General features: G+C 44.6%; 1 protein-coding gene across 1 annotated transcript in view; it reads left to right on the plus strand.

The window, feature by feature from the left end:
- The window catches only part of TEX14 (testis expressed 14, intercellular bridge forming factor), a 56,464-nt gene that overhangs the window by 3,139 nt on the left and 37,267 nt on the right, over window positions 1-16,058 (plus strand). Inside the window, exons 3-12 of the mRNA XM_055001657.1 lie at window positions 2,904-3,069; window positions 3,793-3,923; window positions 5,261-5,357; window positions 6,195-6,325; window positions 7,270-7,383; window positions 8,035-8,158; window positions 9,525-9,703; window positions 10,512-10,663; window positions 13,701-13,891; window positions 14,886-15,036. Coding sequence (XP_054857632.1) covers window positions 3,040-3,069; window positions 3,793-3,923; window positions 5,261-5,357; window positions 6,195-6,325; window positions 7,270-7,383; window positions 8,035-8,158; window positions 9,525-9,703; window positions 10,512-10,663; window positions 13,701-13,891; window positions 14,886-15,036 — 1,300 coding nt within the window. The 5' untranslated portion in view covers window positions 2,904-3,039. The remainder of the gene's footprint in view (window positions 1-2,903; window positions 3,070-3,792; window positions 3,924-5,260; window positions 5,358-6,194; window positions 6,326-7,269; window positions 7,384-8,034; window positions 8,159-9,524; window positions 9,704-10,511; window positions 10,664-13,700; window positions 13,892-14,885; window positions 15,037-16,058) is intronic.

Here is a 16,058-nt window from a genome sequence, read left to right on the forward strand (position 1 = left end):
GTCTTTTCCGGACTAGAAATGGAACGTCCTTCAAAATCTTGACTTTCAAACCCATAAAGTCCAAATCCGCATTGTATGAGTTATATAGGATGGTGTCCCGAATCTTTTTAAATGAAAAATTAATAATGATCTCACGAGGCAACTGTCGCTTTGTTGCATATTTTGAAGAAGCCCGACGGACCTCCAAAATGGCGCTTTTAACCTCTTCTTTAGTCGTCCTCGCGGGTATCGCCAATATTTCCGCGACCGCATCCCACAGATCCTCATTTTCCTCCTCTTTCACGTTTTAGAGACGCAAAATTGTCTGCGTTCGTTCCATCTGTAGCCCGATCAGCTGGTTCTCAACCAACTTCAGCTCCTTTTTTGTAGCCTTCACAAGTGACGCACTTTCCAGAGCAGACTTCTCTGCCCCCCCCCGCTACTTCCTTAATGGTTTTCACTTCGCTCTCAATTAAGCCCACCCTTTGATCAGTTTCGTTCAGCTTGTCAACAAAGGGTTTTATAGCTTCCACCACCGCCCTGCGCACCAACTCTTCGAGCGACTCTCCCTTCAAGGTAGCCGAGATTGACTTACCGAGAGCGGGACTTTGCTTCTTTGCTGCCATTTGGGGGGGGGCACCAACAAAATTCTGGAACTCACCGAAGGGGAAGAGCGAGTCTTCTTCAGATCAACCTCTCCTTCACGAACGCTTGTAGAACAGAAGGGATTCGCTTGTTTACAGGCTTCCGCCCGTTTCTTTTATTTGCCGTTTCTCGTTGCCCGGCGGCACTCGAGGCGCTGCGCACGTCTGCCGGCCTCCATAGGGACAAACGGGCAATTCCCCCCCCCCCCAGCATTGATTTCGGGGAGTTCTTCCCACAGCGTCCCGGACCCTGGCTCCCTCCCTGGGAGTCCTGGGGGCTAATCCTTGCAGATCAGCCGCCCGGTCAGGGTGCCCGGTCGTTTCCTCCCGGACCAGCCGAGAGGAGCGTCCGGCATGGCTGAGAAAACGAAACCGAATCAGGAATGTCTAGATCTCAATAACACATAGCAGAATTGTCTTGCTAAAGATTGCTTAAGCCAAAGTAGAAAGGTCAATCACTACAGTGCTTAGTAAATGTGAGTAGAGAAGATGAGGTCACTTTTTATATACTTCTCTACTGTTAAGTATAGGGCATAGTTGTTTTCTTTAAAGAGTGAATGAAAATGCACCCAGGAGACGTTGCCCAGCCATCATAAGGGAAGAGGATCTTCTAAAAGTTACGAGTCCTTTTGAGATAAAGCTTAATGGCATTCCTGACATTTAGAGAATGCCATGCCTTCTCCTCAGGATGGCTGTGCATGGAAAGATGGTGAAACCAGTTCTTGTTGCCTGTGGAAGGAAGAGTTAATCACAGGACCAAAAAATGATTTACATGGAGTGTGACAGTTCTTAAGCATAATGCAAAAGAGTGGGTCAGTCGACGGTGCAGATCACTCTGAAATTTTCTTGGTTTAGGTTACTTTGACTAGGAAAGCCATTTAGAGAGAGAGAGGATAGGAGAACTTCTAAAAGGGTCCTAAATGGAGTCCTAGTTAATGCTTGCAAAACGATGTTGAGATGCCTGATAGGGAACCTATAATTGGGTCACTAGAAGGAACGCTGTGGTAAGGAACTGCCAGATGTGCAGGTAAGAGCCTGAGGGGGCGCATAAATCTAGAGAACACTCTAAACCCAGTGCTGCCTTCTGCCTGAGTAATATGTTAGGCTTAAGGCCTGAAACCAGACCTTTCTTGGAGAAATTCTAAAAGAGGAACAGGAAGCTGACAAAGGAACTTCTTGACACCAAGAACAAAAACATGTCCATGTACCTTGGTAGACTCTGTTACTATAGTTGTATCAAGCTGAAAGCAGGTAACACCTCACTAGAATACCTGAAACCTCCCAGTCTAGCCCTTTCAGCCATCAGGTTCATTAACTGAAGAAAGTCTGGCTTGGGGTGAAGGATGGGGCCCTGACTGAGCTGGCAGTTTCATGGAGTTTGACAAGGTCTGCAGACCAAGGGTGATTATGATAACGTCTGAATATTGCTGTCAGATTTTTCTCAACATCCTTGACAGCTGTGGAAAAGGAGGGGGGGCATAATGGAGCCCTTCTGGCTAGGGGCCTGTACTGAAAACTCGGCTGCTCTGGTCTGGGCAAACAAGCTCAAGACCTTGGCATAACTCAGGGAGGCAAACAGATCAACTGAGTCCAGAGCCTTTCTGCTTAGCCAGTTTGCCTGGATATTGCCTATGCCTTTTTATGTGCTTTTTCGAAGCAGGGGAGACTAACAGTGGAATCCTAAGCAGAGTTACTCCTGTCTAAGCTTAGTTTCAGTGAGCTTAGACTGGAGTAACTCTGACTAGGATTGCACTGTAAGGATCTGTCTCACGGTACTTGCCTAACTTTCAGCAAGTACATAAGATGGACTGGGTTTGCATATTTATAGTACTGTTGTGTATTGATATTTTTACCATCAACCAGTCCATGAGTCTACCTGCAGGTCCTTCTGTCCCTTCCCTTTGGGTCAAAGAGCTAAAAAGGGACAGGTTTCTGTGTTTGAGTTGGACAGGGAAAGAGGAGACAGAGACAGCTGTGAGTTGGCTGAACATGAAGCATATTGAGGTGCAGAGTCTGTCCAGGGATCTCGTGAAATAATACACCTGCTCTCCTGTAAGAGTTCCTCCTCGATCTCCTATGCTTGTATATTTGCAGATAAAGTAAATAGTACAAAGACAGCATAAATCTGTGGTGCTCTCTTGTCCAAAGGAAACCCGACCCCTGGAACTTTTCACTCTTTCAGAAGCTGTGGCAATATGATCAATATCCCTATTGAGCTAGGGGAGTAGGATATACACTAAGTGCCTAAAATATATATCTTCCCCACTTGTATTTCTGTAGTCGCTGTTACGATGGGAGTACTCCAGTGCATGCTGCAGCTTTCTCAGGCAACCAGTCACTTCTCAGTAAGTTGCTGGATGTGGGTGGAGACTTGCGAACGCATGATGAGAATGGAAAGAACCCAGAGAGCTGGGCAATGTCAGCTGCAAAGGAAATCAGCATCCAGGTATGTGATCTTGTAAACTTGTTTGTGGATGAAATTAATGTGCATGATGCAAAAGGACCTAACCATAAGCCTTCGTTTTGCAGAATAGTGGAGGGCACATAGGCGGAAAATCCTGTGTATGCTTATTTGTGAGTAATTTCCATTGAACTTGCATGTCTGACCTTTGGCTGCACAAGACCATTTCTTTCAACCCCCTTTGCCCAAAGGCTTTTGTTTGTTTTGCTTATGTTCTTCCAAGAGTATCTTAGGGGCTAGAAACATCCTTTTAAAAAAAAGGCTGAGAATGTTAGGATGCTGAACTCAGTGCTCGTTACCACTCTCTTTGTTTTAGGTAATGTAGTAGTGGAAGCACAGAATGTGTGTGAACTGCAACCTGTGTGGGAGCTTGCTCTGGTCCTCCAAGATTGTTATCCAGGTGCTGAAGCTGGAATGCCAATGTAAATGTGCCTCTTGAAAGTGTCATTTTAGTTGCATGGGAATATGCACACGTATGCATTTTAACAAGTTTGGTAACATTTCAGAAAATGTCCAAGAACTGTATGTATCCAATTTGTACCCCAAATTGCAATTAATATGAAAGAGGTAGTATGTTTTTTCACTATCATTATAACTCTTAGTAAGCTTTATAAAGACTATCTCTGCATTCCATTATTCTTGCCTTGGAGGTGCACTTGTAAACTTGAACCATTCCCTATTCATTCTCAGTTATTTTGTCCATTTCAGATATTGGAATTTATCCAGCGTTGCACAGCACACATGCAGGGCACTCTGCTGAATTACACATTGCTGCACAAAGTTTGTTCTCCCCAAGACCTTGTCTACAACCCTTCTAGGTTTGGGGGCATCACACAAGGGTAAGTGGTTTGATTGTAGACAATGGCAGAGAGACACTTTTCTCCCGCCCACATAATACCAGAACTTTCATTATTAACAGGGTCTTTTAAGTAGGAGCATCATAGCTCTGTAATTCTTCTGAAATTGATGTGATCATTCTTCCCTATGTGGGGAAATCATAAATTGTGAGTTTATCGTTATCTCAGACCAAAATCATACCTGCGTTGAAAGAGTGAAAAGTAAATTAACCTTACATTAAGATTTATTTATTTATATGCGTTACTTATAATCAACCTTTTAACTCAAGGGGGATTACACAGTGTAAGCATTAAACACACAGAAGAATGCCGTCAAAGCATAGTCAGTTAAAAACAGGACAATGCCATTAAAACAAACCAAGATATAACAAAATACACACTGAGCAGCTGATAATGATTTTGTTAGACTGATCCTCAGGCCTTAAGCAGACCATAAAACATTTAACGATAAAATCTTGGCTAAAAGCCTGAGTAAAAAGGAATGTTTTAGCTAGACACTTAAAAGAAAATAAGGTAGATGCCAGGCAAATCTCACAGGGAGGGCGTTCCACAGGTGACAACTGCAAAAGCCTTTTCTGTGGTTGTCACCCACCTCACCTCTGAAGGAAGGGGCACAGAGAGCAAGGCCTCAGAAGAGGCTGGACAATTGGCAGCTTGGACAATATGGGTGGAGATGGTCCTTTGCTAACACTGAGCTATGAACCTTCCCCCATGTAAATGCTTTACGCTGAGTTGCACAATTGGTCCATGTAGGCCAAGTCTGGCAGCGACTTTCTAGGGTATCAAGCTGCAGAAGGCCTTTTCTCATATCTGCTGCCCCAAGATCATTTTCATTGGGATTTGGCCTGTATTTAGCCATCGATAGTGCTGGCGTGCCTTTGGCAGTAAGTGGTCTGGAGGCATCTGGCCCAGTTCTGCCTGCACCTGGTGAAGCTAAGCAGGTTCTGGGCTTGTCAACTGCCTGTCTAGTGACCACATGTGAACTTCTCTGAGGCCTTCAGTGGATGAGTTGAGGTGGAAGTGGGATAACTGGATGCATGCAATTCAAGGTCCTGCTGACATATGGACCATGGCAATGGGTTGGCCTCCTGCAGTAGGAACTTAAATGGTGCCTTTTCCTTCTGTTGTCTATTGAGAATCTGGTTGCACACATTTGCTTTTATTTTTACTTGGGGAGGGATCAAGTGACATACTTCAAACGCAACAGTTCCTAAATCACATGCCTTTTCTCTCCGAGATGATGTTGAGTGAGAAGTTTCCTCAAAGCTTTGCCGCTGGAGAGGTCTTTCATGCTTTGCTTTTTTATTTTTGCCCTCCAGAAGATACAATAGCCCGTTGGGAAGATTTCTGAAAGGCTCAAACACTTCTGAAAAATGTAAACAGTTTGGGCGAACTTTCAGCTTTGGTTTTGGGAAGGTAAGCAGCTGAAATGCAAAATACTGACATAGTCTCACTTTCCTTCAACAAAAGCAAAGTCAGTATCATAATGCCATTCTGTATCTCCCATGTATAGGGATTGTCAGTTGGCAGCCCTCAAACAGAATCTTACTGGCAGAAGGCTACCAACTGGCCTCCAGGGTTTGTTCCCAGTACCACTGCTTCTTTCCATTAAGGGACAGCCACAGCAATGGCATAACTTTCTAGAAATGGTTGACCTTGGATGGGAAGGAGAGGAGAAGTCTGCAGCATCATTTGGGGCTGCTGGGCAGTCACTTGTGTGCCTCATTTTTCATCTTGTTTACCTGCAATATCTCTGGAGGTTGCGCTCCTGATCAGGGGTCATTTCGTAGAAAAAGAACTGGAGGAACTCATTAGCATATGCCCTTGCCATCACCAGAAGTGTGTCATTAGCATAACTGATTTGCATATGCCACACCCTCTGACATCACCTATCCTGGCTTTTTTGGACCCAATCCTGGCCATTCAGGGCCGAAATTGGGCCCAGAATGGCAAAAAGGGGCTGAAAAGGGGCCCAAAATGGTCAGGATCAGGCCGCTGCTGAGTGGGAGAGTGATCCACCACCCGTAAGACGCCCAATCTGGGCCGTTTCGGCCCCAATCCAGGCTGAAACAGGCCCAAAATGGCTGAGAGTCAGGTGGGCGGGGCCACCTGACATGTGACCTCTTTGTGGAACTGCCGGAACTGTGTTCCCCCTCGAAATGAGCCCTGCTCCTGATACTGTGATCCATCCCTCATTCCCTCCATTTGAAGTTGGATTGATCTCTTGTTGTCTTTCTCTCTGTTCCCTCTCAGTTTTATCTCAGTGGCAGCAAACAACTGGGCTACTTATCGTCACTCCCGCTCATCACAGATAAAGAACTGTTCCAGGCTGATGATGAACGGTCTTTTTCATTTCCTGCTGGGCCGTACATGAATATGACCAAGTGAGCTCTTGTACAAGATGGGTTTGTACTCTTTCATCTTTGGTGCAGTTTTCTAAACCAAGGGCCTTATTTTCACTTGTAGCCTATACTTGTGCTTTATTCCCTTTCTTGAAGTCTTGAGTTTTATTTATTTACTTATATTTTTATTTACATTATTTATAGTCTGCCTTTCTCAACAGCAGGGACATAAAGTTATGTAATATGGTATATAAATGCAAATTTGCAAAAATTTGAAAACAAGCAGAAATCAAATACAGAGCCGAAACAGAGCACAAGCTACTCTAAACCTGACATATTAAACAACACAGGAACTACTTGGTAGAATCATCATTACAGCAACAAACAGTGCATGGTAGCATAGTCTACAGTCCCTGTCCTATTACCCATGCATCCGTTTGAAACCACTTCCTAACAGTATAGTCCTCCTATCTATGTAAAAATGCCCTTCCAAATAAATCAGTTTTGCATAGTTTGGGGAAAGCCAGGTGAGTAGGGGCCCTCCTAACCTCATCAGACAGGCCATTCCATAAGTTGACGGCCACCATCGGAGAATGTGCATTAACGGGCAGCTGTTGATTTTGCCCATATGCAAGGGTGGCACCTGCAGAAGGTGCTGTTCAGAAAAGTGAAGCTACCATGGTGGAACATAGTGAGAGAGATTTGCTAAGCATGTTGGACTGGTGGCCTTACATTAATCGAGACTGCACAGGCAGTCTCTAAACTTCATATTCCTTGGGAAAGCAGGGAGCGAATCGGTAACACATTTTCCGAGATGGGAAATAAAATGAAAAATCTTACTGATACAGGAAGTGTGTTTAGTAATCTGTTTAAATTTTAAAGTCTAATATTAACAATGGAGGCAGGGAGTGGAGAGACAGCAAGCGAAATGCTGATCCTTTTCCCGATCCTTTTGGTGAACGCCACTTATCCTCTGTCCTTTTTAGTTTGATGTGGGGTGTGACCCGGGTCACAGTGAAGGAGCTGAATCTGAAACCCCATCGGAACTGTAGCAAGCTGCACCTGGCTGATCTGCTCCTTGCGGAAAAGGAATTTAGCAGGTATGCACAAATCTCTGGAATAGTTGTCAAGAGCCAGTGCAGTCAGGTGGCTTGAACAGTGGTTCCCAAGTTGTGTGTCTGAAAACACAAGTGTGCCCTGAGAGAATAGTTTCTGTGTCAAGAGAAATTGCGGGGGGGGGGGGTGCGCCAGATTTTGCAATCCTGTTGCTTCAAGTAAAATCCCAATTTTTGCTTCCTTCTCTATTTCCTGTTTCCTTATGCCATATTTTTCCCATTAAAAGGTACACATTTTTCAGTGTTTCCTCTGCAATAGTTGCTTGCATATACCATAAAAAAGACATAAAAGAATCAGACTACACTGAGAATGAGGTACAACCAAATCCATGACAGTGACAGCAATGGAAATGAAATCATCTCATTGGCTTCTTCTGATTTACCTGACTGGCTTATGTTGGGCTCCAGGGCAGCTTCCTCTCTGGAGGCTCCCTTAGCTTTTTGACAGCCAGCAAGCTTCACATCCCCTGAGACTTTGATTGAGGCCAAATCATAGAGAGGGAGGCCAAAAGGCTGACTAGAGAATATGTCCTGAGGGGAATTTTAGGGTCTCTCTTTTTCTGTGATAAACATCTGTGAAGCTGAAAATATCCTTTCTGTGTAATCTGATTCCCCCCCCTTTTATCCCCTCTGCAGTAAACTCCGCCACCCTCATTTGCTGCTGTTGATGGCTGAGTGCTTATCCAGTGACTTGGAGAGAACTCGATTAGTGTATGAGAGGGTTAACTTTGGCTCACTCTACAACATCCTTCACGAGAGGGTAATGCCTCCATTTTGCTTTCTGCAGAGTATTGCCAGCACTTTCTGTGCTTGACCAGATCCCAAATGCCTGGCTTGTTTTGTTTTATTTTTAATTTTGTTGAAATACATTTTCTTCACAGACAGCTTGCAGCAGTAAAAACAATGCAAGTAATACAGCTGAAATATAACTAGCAGGGGCTCATGAGGAATTGTGGGAGGGAGCTTTGGACATCTTCCTCCATTCCCCAGATCAGCGGGGGTAGTTCAAGGTATTCTGTTGTTCCAAGCAAGATGCACCCCGTCCCCTCCTGGGCCCAGACCTGTTGCAGCATGGGCCCAGAAGGAGAGGTCAGTAACCTTACAGCTAAGCTGACTCCTTACGGTGCATCATGCTGCCTCCAGCAGTTGCATGGGTGGGTGGGTTGCAGAAGTGGCCCTTCTGTCCATCTTGTTCACCTGAGTTTTGAGTAGCAAGTGATGTGGTTCTTCTATTTATATGTTTTCTCATGTTTTTACCATACTTACTTGAAAGAAAAAAATCCGGAATATAAAATAACCCGCTCCCCTAAAGACTAAAGGGAAAAAAAGATAACCCTGTCTTTAAGATGACCCTACTGTTTAAAAGCAACCCAGCGAGCCAACTGGTGGAGGGCGTGTGCTGGTCTCTGGCCCTGTTCCTTCTGGGGGCTGGTTGCTCTTCTGTCTGGCATCATTCCGTCTGGCTGGAGAAAGAAGTGTGACCCTTCCCACACGTGTGTCTACGTGAATAGCAGACAACCCTATCTTTTCTGCACGCCGAGGCTGATCATGTCAATAGTATTTTGTTGTTTTAAAACTGAACTTCTGTTCTTCCTTGAAGGCCAAGCTGGTGGAAAGGCAGGTTAGACATTTTAAAAATAGGAATAATACTTAGTATTTTCATAGCATTTTCAGTGTTTAGAACAATTCATGGGCATCGTTGTAGCAATCCTTACAACAGACTTTGAGTTAGGCCATTATTTTTATCTCCCCGTATAACAGATGGGGAGACTGAAGTGGGCAGAGAGAGAGAGAGTGGCCTGCCTAATGGTGCCTAATTTGTTTCTGGCTTGGTGAAGATGTGAACCCATGACAGTCCATATCATTGTCTTTTCTCATGGCCATTATGCTACACCAGCTCCCTAATTTGAATAAATAAATAAAAGGCCCAGTCCAGCTGAGAAGGGCATGGATTTCTAAGTCATTTTTTTCAGTGTGTATTCTTATATGTTAGCTCCAAACATCCACACCCAGAGGCAGAGCTACCTGTGCCAAACTTCATTCAGTCCTCCATCCATTTAACTGAGAAGAATGAGCACCCTCAGTAAGTATCAGCAGGTACTGTAACCCTTTTTTGTTGCCTCCAGCGCTCAGAGTTTCCAGTTGTGCACATCGAAACAATTGTGCGCCTGCTGCTCCAGGTGACTGAGGCCTTGCGGTACCTGCACCTACACGGTTTCGTTCACCGCACAGTCAGTTCCTATGCAGTGTTGATTGTGACGACTGGAGAAGCCCGACTCAGCAACTTGGAGTATATGATTGAAAGGTTCGAGTCCCATAGCTACTGAACCACTAACACACGATGGGATGGGTGTGTTTGGAGGAAAGGCTTGTATATCTCCAGTGTTCTCAGGAAGTGGGTGCAATGTGTCCTTGTGGAAGCTTTGCCAACTCTGCAAATTAGATGTGGCCCTCCTTGTATCTTTTCCTCATGAAGACTACTGGTGGGGTGGGGGCTAAACTTGATTCTTGTAGCCCCCAGTCATTAAGAGTCAAACCTGCTCTAATCTGCTTATTCATCCCCACTTCCTCATCTGCACAGACCCATCCTGGATTCCGTTTCTCAGTCACAATGAAGTACGACCCAATGTTGGGAACTAGACTTTATACTGGGAGGGGTGAGGGAGGCCCTTCTGCTATTGCCAGACATGCTGCTGTTCAGTCACTGTGTGCTTCTCCCTCCTTCCTAACTTCAGCTCCAAAGCTTTTAGCTGAGGTGCAGGATGGCTTCTTCTTGATCAACTGCCTTTGTCCCTTCAAATGGTGTTTGGGAAATTGTCCATCCCCCTTGAAGTTATGAGGCGTCTCATGAGTCGTTTGGATCTTCTGCCGGGAGACACAGGGTCCCTGTTTCCTAGACCAATGTACCACAATGTTCTCGCTGGTCATTGCCCCTAGGGTATTTAGGCAGCTCTTTAGGCTGGCAGTTTCCTCAGGGATTCATAAGCTGAGGAGCAGCGCCCAGTCTTCTTCTCTCCAGAGTTGGGGACTCTCAAAGGTATATGAATAGCAGAGGGCATATATGGTAAAAAGTCCTCCATACATCAAGCTCCTTGGCCTTCTCTTTCTGGCAGCAAGGACGGGGGAGAGCACAGCAACCTGACCAGGGTGCCCATTTCTTCTCAGCTGTTCAAGTGGTGTGCACCAGAAGTAATCCTTGAAAAATCACCTACTGCCAAATCGGACATCTACAGTTTCTGTGCCGTGATCCAGGAAGCACTCACAGGTACAGTTAATGAGGCAGAACATTATGAATGAGGTCACATGACACAAGAGCCTTGCAGAAACTAGGCAGGTCTGGATGTAGACAGTATTTGTTTGGGTGACCACCTGGGAACCCCTCCATGTATATCGTCTTGATTGACAGAATGTGAGAAAGGTTGGATATAAATATCCACCCTCAGAACGACAGTATTTCCTTTACCTCCTTTACTATCTGACTTCCATGACACGTTTGTTAGACACTCTGTAGACATCCCCACAATGCATTTTTCAGTCCTTCTCCAGACATCCCTAGTTTTCATATTTCTCTTCAGCAAAACCCTAACCCTCCCTCAGTTTAAAATGGGGTTTTGAAATGCTGAATGTAGTTAATAGACAAATACATGATTGCATGTTTTCCCTAATCCATTTGGATTGCACAGCAACAATAGTATAGTTATTGTGAATTCTGGCACACTGTCCCTTTATGGACCAGCAGTGCTTCTAGAAGTCCACAGGCAGAATGATGGCTTGCCCCTATTGTTGACCTTCAACAGCTGGAACTGAGGCATCTGCATCTGAACATGGAGGTTTCATTTTGCTGTTACGGAAAACAGCCAGTCATGTACCTTTTCTCTTACGAATTTGTCTAGTTCCCTTTTCAAGGCATACAATTTAGAGACCATCACTGTATTTTGAATTCTGTGTGTTAGTTATACATTGGATGAAAAGTGCTTTTTGTTTCTCCTAAATCTATTGCCCATCAGCTTCACTGGGTAACCCACAAGAAGCAGAATTAGGGGAGAGGGAGAAAATTCTATCTACTCCCTCCCATTTCCCAAACATTAATTATGTCATCTCCCCCTTAGTTGTGTTTTCTAAACTGAAAACCCCTGTTAGTCTTTTCTTTTTGGGAAGACCCTGGATCATTTTGATTGCCTTTTATTGCACCCTTTCTGCTCTTTGAGATGAAACACTCAAAACTGTACACAGCACTGCTATGGATGCTTAGCATTTATAAATGAGTCTATCCTGTTTTCATGGTCTTAGTTCAGTATTTTTTTTAAAGCACACCCTCATGATATGGGCCGTTCCCACATGGCTCACCTGCACCCGAAACGCTGCACAACATGCCGCAAAAGATCGCGTTGCACAACGTCGCGCAAAACTCGTGAGAGAAAACATGATCCTCCGCATTTTTTGTGGCATGTTGCGCAGCGTTTTGGGTGCAGGTGAGCCGTGTGGGAACGGCCATGGTCTAGTTTCCATGTTTTCCCTGGCTTTGTGGTGATCCCTCCCAGGCCTGATTTGGTAGAATCTTTGTGGAACGATCACAATTAAAGGGCATTTGCAGTGACTATATATGATTCCTCAGGTCTACCTGGAATGTTTTGAACAGAAGTAATAAAATTGTATCTGAGATCACAATAAAAGGGCAGTACAATAGACCACACCCAGCATTTTCAACTTCCCCACTTTCACAAGGACATATAATTCCAGGTGGGTAGCTTTGTTGGACTACAGACAAAGAGCATGATCTGGGTTCAAAAGCACCCTAAAGACGACCTAGATTTCTAACGTATGAGCTTTTGAGATTCAAAGCTCCCTTTGTCTTTAAGGTGCTATTGGACCTGGATCTTACTTCACATAAGCATATGTGTTCATGAAATTGGTACTCCACAGTATTTCCCTTGCAAAAATGCAGAGGGTGGGACATTTAATCAGGTCAAAGTTGGGAATTAGTAGATTGACCAAATAATTAGAGGGAAGAGTTTTATTGTGGTTCCCCAGGTCCCTCAGCCACCACAAGGAAAAGGGGGCTAGAAGGAATCCCTACTATCATCTGCACAGTATCAGCCATTCCACTCCTAACATAGCCTATGTTTGTGTCTGATCCTGTTCTGGCATTAGATAGGGAGAAGGCAGGGCCTGCCTGACCACTTACTAAGCCTTAGGTGATTGCCTAGAGTGCCACATTTTTGATAGGCAGCAAAAAGGTGCCATGTGCCTTTCTCCTGGAGGCAAAAGGGAAGGCACTGCCCACCTGTGGCTACAACTGTATCTTATCTTTGGAAGCACAGCCACTGAGATTAAAACAGCTTAGAATGTGTCCAGGATTGCTGGATTTGGGTTAAAGGGGGAAAGTGCCTGTCTGCATTGTTCTCTGACTTCCATCTAAGCCTTAATGTCTAAATAACCTCTTGTTGGGTTTAAATTTCAGCTAATGTAACATACTGAGTCCTAGGTGATAAGTTTTTCTACAATTTTCCTAGCTTCATAACTTGGCAAGTCATTATATAATATAATAATAATAACATTCATTTTATATACTGCCCTTCAGGAAAACTTAATGCCCACTCAGAGTGGTTTACAAAGTGTGTTGTTATTATTATACTCCCTACAATCATCCTGTGAGGTGGGTGGGGCTGAGAGCTGTGACTGACCCAAGGTCACCCAACTGGCTTCAAGTGGAGGAGTGGGGAATCAAACTCAGTTCTCCGGACTAGAGTCCTGCTGCTCTTAACCACTAGTTAAGTTTTTCTACAATTTTCCTAGCTTCTTAACATGGCAAGGAATTAGAGGGGGTGGGTCCAGCTTCAACTGGATCTAGAAGTCTTTGCATTCATTTGCATAAGCCCTGTAAGCTAAGTAAGTGGCAGGTATAACACTAAATAATACTCTCTAATCCACGAATGAGAAGAAACCCTCACAGTTAGTCCAATGCTTCATTTTTACCTCTGCTGTACACTGATTAAACATTTTCATTTGATTTGTACACAAATTTGTGGCCAATAATGTGAACATATTCTCCTGTTGACCATTACGTATATTTGAAACTATAGAAAATATTACAGTAGCATCTGTGACCTGTGCTCTACCATCCCCACAAAATTGGACCTTGTAGTACTTCACAAAGGGACCTCCACTCCCCAAGGGGTTATTGCTACAAAGTTAGTAAGGGCCATTTGCCCAAGGGTACCTGTGAGATCCTCTCCTTGCTCCCTTCCTTTCCTTGTAGCCAAGTAGCATTGAAATGGGGTTCGGGAATGTGTGTCTTCCAGATACTGTTCCCTGGGAAGGGATCAAAAGTTCGTTAATTAAGGATCACATAATTTCTGGGCAGTCTTTGGAAACTGATGCCAGGCTGCCGAAAGTATATTATGATACTGTGAAAATTGGCCTGGAATACAGAAAGAAGGACCGCGCCATAAATCTAGAGGATATTCGCTACATCCTGCAGAATGATTTAAAGGTAAACCAAAATATTTAAATTCCCCTTTAGTCCCCTTGTAAATATTCTTTTAGTCTGCATTGGCAAGTAAAAACCTTCCTTTGGACCATTGTGGGATAGGGGGGAACATTTGTGAACTGGATGAGGAATTAAGTCTTTGCCTCTAGAAGGAACCTTCATTGCAACACGATAGACACTGGTATGTGTGGCTGGCTGGCTAGAAAAACACTTTGTGTGCCAGTGTCTTTTATTTATTGTTGCAGCATACCCAAGGTATATGAAAGCCATTCACGTAGTCCCTATGCTAAGAAGTCAAAAGCCTTGTTCTTCCACATGAAATTCCCCATGAGTATAGACATGTGCATAGTCATAACAGAATCTGCTCACCTTTTACAGATTCTATGAAACTCAGTTTTTAAAAGAAAAATGGTCTTCGTGTTTTTCAGCAGGGATGAAATAAGGTGCACTGCATTTGTTAAAGTGTGAAATGGGGGGATCTTCCTGTGGTATAGTGAGTCAGTCAAGGTGACATTTCTTCCAGTAAGAGTGTAGAGCAGTTCCACAATGTGGTACCAGTGGGTATCGTGGTGCCCATCAAACTTTTCAGAAGTGGTTGGGGCCATAGTAGGGATTATTACTGGTTGCCCTCATTAAAATGAAGGAGTTTTCCATTGGAGGATCAGGAGAACTGGTAAGCCCCTGGGCTTTCCTTAGTGTGTGGTTCCATTTCTCCTTCAGGCTTTCCTTCCCAGGAGATACGAGCAGAGAGGTATTCCATTCAGCTCTGCCTCCAGTGGCAGCCATTTTGGGTTTGGCTTCGCCTCTTGTAGCCATTTGGACATGGTGCTTATCACCTGCTCTCAAAATTCCAAATATGCCCACAGGCTCAAAAAGTTTCATAATTTCCATGTGTTCTGACTGCATGTTTTGGTGGCTGAGGAAAGTATTTTTAGAACAAAATCCACTCCTTTCTCCTTCCTCATACAAATCCATGACAGTGTTCTTCTCGTTAAAGGATTTGATTGAGTCCCACAGGAACTGCCCCTGTGAAGGTTTCAGCATACCCAACAGTGAATCGCATCACAACATTAATATCTGCTTTCCATCCACCTTGGACCTCCGAGTCAAGACACCGAAGCCACAAGGAGAGGAGACAGCACAAGTTGGTCCGTTTCCATTTTGTCAGGCATGTTTTGCTGCATAGAATGGGAGGGGCAGTTTCCTTGCAGAGACTAGAAATACCCTTGCAGAGTTTTGTGAGCAGAGGGGATTGAAGGTTCCCTCCTTTTCTCTCCCTACCCTTTTGCTAGTTTGTTTCTAGCACTTCCCACTGTGTTAGAGGGGAATTGCCTGTGATTAGGGGTGTGCACCCCAAAAATATTTGGGTTTCCTGCTTTGGGTTTACCCAATTGTGGGAATTGCCTGTGGAGAGGGCCAAGGGACTCCCCAGTCCCCTGCCTTGTTCCCAGTCTCCTGTTACCCAGGCTCCCGGTTACTGCAGGGACTGTTTACTGCACTTGTGCACCACTGGGGGATCGGCAATTGCCAACAGACTACCCCCTTCCTGTGGGACCTGTTTTATGTAGCGTGGCTGAGCAGTGGGAGTCTATGTGATACAAAGAACAGCTACCAGAATTTAAGAATTTAAAAAAGCATTTATTAAAGAAAAGGGAAAAAATGTTCACACACTTTTAAGCACAGCTCCAGGACAGTCAAGGGAACTCAAGGAAATGGGTAAAAGAGCAATTCCTCTCTCCCCCTCTTGATATGTACCTAACATCGATTTTCTGATTAGGCAGGCTCTCTGTCTTAAAAAGTTCCGGTTCATTGAGATGTATTCATATCTTTCATGATTCAGGCCTCCAGCCTCCACATGGTCAATGGCTGCCGCCTATAAGGGGTCAGTTCCCAGCTCCTTCAGCTTTCAACTCAAGTCAACCAAAAAGAGACCCTTCTCCCTGTGCCAGGAGATTTTATTCTCTCCCTTTGCCCACCCCATGGACAGGCCAAAGGTACAGGTCAGAGAGGCTTTTCCTGGAGATTCCAGGAAGAAACCTTTCTCGTATTATCCCTCAAGTCTCTGTTCCCACCTCACCCTCTGCACACACCTGAAGGAAAAGCTGGCCATATCAGCATAACTAAAGCCTAATGCTGGGTGTGGCTTGGAAAGCCTCTGGCTTTGCTTTCC

The sequence above is a fragment of the Eublepharis macularius genome, chromosome 17, assembly GCF_028583425.1.
Source record: "Eublepharis macularius isolate TG4126 chromosome 17, MPM_Emac_v1.0, whole genome shotgun sequence".
In the NCBI taxonomy this organism is placed as follows: domain Eukaryota; kingdom Metazoa; phylum Chordata; class Lepidosauria; order Squamata; family Eublepharidae; genus Eublepharis; species Eublepharis macularius.